Source organism: Protobothrops mucrosquamatus, unplaced genomic scaffold, assembly GCF_001527695.2.
Source record: "Protobothrops mucrosquamatus isolate PMUCROS unplaced genomic scaffold, P.Mucros_1.0 scaffold1017, whole genome shotgun sequence".
NCBI classification, from domain to species: domain Eukaryota; kingdom Metazoa; phylum Chordata; class Lepidosauria; order Squamata; family Viperidae; genus Protobothrops; species Protobothrops mucrosquamatus.
The window spans coordinates 68,804-71,580 of NW_015387253.1; the positions used below are offsets into that span (position 1 = coordinate 68,804).

General features: G+C 31.9%; 1 protein-coding gene across 1 annotated transcript in view; it reads right to left on the reverse strand.

The window, feature by feature from the left end:
• The window catches only part of HCN1 (hyperpolarization activated cyclic nucleotide gated potassium channel 1), a 164,392-nt gene that overhangs the window by 61,296 nt on the left and 100,319 nt on the right, over window positions 1-2,777 (reverse strand). The window contains exon 3 of the mRNA XM_015819907.1: window positions 1,011-1,172. Within this exon, the coding sequence (XP_015675393.1) occupies window positions 1,011-1,172 (162 nt within the window). The remainder of the gene's footprint in view (window positions 1-1,010; window positions 1,173-2,777) is intronic.

Below are 2,777 nucleotides of genomic sequence, written 5' to 3' on the forward strand. Positions count from 1 at the left end.
ACTTCTCCTTAATTTTAATTTTGTTGAGTATGTGCTACTAGACAATATTCAGTTTTATACTATCATTTTCTTAAACCTTTTTTTACCCAACTGCCTACTTTATTAGTCAGCTTCTTATGACTGTGAACAACCATTTATTTCCCAAAAATAAGCAATAAATTATTCAGTTTATTTTTATACCTTTTTATTTTTAATAAATTTATTAAGTTATTACAAAATAACATTTTATATTGGAGGGAAAAAATCAGTTTTAGCAAAGAAAGTTGAAAGCTTTTCAGTTATGGAAGAAGAGATTTTTCATTTAAATGGAAAATGATGTTTTCTGTACTCCAGTTCTTCTATGGTTGCTCAATATATTCAGAAGATGATCTGACTTGTTCCCCACCAGTATGTTATTAGAATGAGTATCATGTTGTTCTAAATGTGATGGTGGTAGAAGTTGGCAGCTTATAGACTTAAATTATGTTCACTTCGTAGTGTAAGAGCAACAACACTAATTAAATTGATGGTTCATTTTCTAACAAGTTTTTAATGTTTATCATCTTTAGAAAATGAATGGTTTGGTGTCCCACCAGCAAATACCCAATATTGTTTTTGAAGATCCTATTTAATCTATTACACTGATCATATCCTATCCAAAGATGCACAAATGATGGCATGGTATCTACATGCAATTCACTAGCATATTTTTTTATGGACCCCGGAGCCTGATTTTGCACTGTAAAAATTGGAATAAATAGAGCCAAATTTCTTTCTTCTTCCTTGAAAATACCTGAAACCCCTTCCTGAAATAAACAAATCCTTGAATCAATTAAATTATGCATTATTGTTCTAGTCCTTCAGTTTATTTTCACATTCCACTCTGAGACAGATTTGAAACTCAGCAATTGACAGTATTTCCACTGCTAAGTACAATAGATTCTTAATTAACTTCTCTTTCCTTACCATTCTGACTTCACAAGCTTAAAAGAATGTCTGAAAAAACACAATGAAAAATGAACAATACTTACAACCATACCGTTTAGGGACACCCAGCAATCTTCTGGGAAATCTTGAAGCAATGGGACCAAGAACTGAAGGCAACCATCCCAATGGCAAAGAAGCAACATCATTCCAATGAGATTGAAGATTCTCACCACAGCGCTGGCTAGATCATAGGTCATGTGGAAAATCTGCAGATAAAAATACAGACAATATGTGGTCATCAAAACCAAGATTTTACCATTGAGTTATGCCTCATTAAGGAAAAACCAATAGTGGACAACAGTCCAAATCCTATAAAGTAGTGACATCAAGATTATATTCCAGAAATAAAATCCTTAGAAGCTGACCAGAACTGAGAATAAAAGACAATCATTTTAGAAAGGCATACTGGGCAAATTTGTACTAATCCATTTTGTTTATATCAGTTTATCCTAACATTTAGTAGTATCCAGCTACATTAAATTAGCATATAACTTTACAAGAATGTCACTAACTAATCATTAAATCGATATTGCTTTTCTTTTTTCTTCCATTGATTCACTTTTTAGTTTTATATTTTTTAAATGAAAGACAGGTTGATAATTTATAATTTGTTGAATGATGACAATCCTAACACTCTGAAGTAATTGAAGCACACCCTGGGTTACACTAAATACAAAAAAATCAGCAGGAAAACCCTAATGCAAAAAGTAACGATGTCTTTTATCACAATGAAATATAATTACGAGAGGCTTCTCTCATAATTTATGAGAAAATGTTTTTGTAAGCATCAATAATCACAAGAATGTTATTTTACTGAAATTGTGTGATCAAGACTTGTTTGATCAGAATTATCAGAATGTATGTTTCCCTAGTGCTGTCTCTCTGTGGAATGTAGATGACCAAATAATGCTAGGTATAATGGAGAAAACAATGCTGTTGTATGCTAGGATGGAATATGCATGTTGCAGATCAGTGTTAATGATATTTACTTAAAAGTGTTTCTCAAATTATTCATTTAAAAAACACTTCAACAAATATCACTGTAGTCTGGATAGCAACATTATGCATCTGAAAAGTCAAATCCTTTTCCTATCCTCCAAACAATTGTAACCATCCATTTTTATAGCTAAGGGAAAAAAAGCAAAGTTATTGAAGAACAATAATCTGTAATATATAAAGTAATAATGTAATTTCTTATTCAATGAGAGGGAAAAATGAGTCTTAAACATAGTAACAAAGAAAAAGAAGAAGAGAAAGAACTGAGTGATTGTCCCAAGTTGGTGTAAATTTAAAAATGAGCTTAGTGTGAAAGGACCATTTAGAAGGAACTTGGAGAATCAATTATACAGTAAACTCCAGAGGTTGAAAAGAGCATAAGAAAGAAACTCAGTATATGACTTTGTTAATATAAGGAGGGTCAGAGAAAAACTTGGTCAGGCTTTCAAGGTTTTGAAACAATACCTTATTACAATAATAGAGTGTACCATTCCTGGTTTTCCTGTAGACATAAGACATGAATGAATTGCAGCCTATGCCACCCTGGATTTCATAAATTATTATTAGCATTGTATGGATTCGCCACCACCACCACCACCACCACAATTTTCATCAGTTTGAAAAATAGATTATTTTTAAGTGACTTTCCAAGAAGGATAATTTTAGTGAAATGATCATGTGTATTCTTAGACATAATATGAGATGGATGAGGAGTGGAAATTAGGGTCTTTTATTGTACACAGATAGTCCTTGCTTACCATGATTATTCAAAGTTATGATGTAACTGAAAAGGGGGATTATTCAACTGGTCCCTG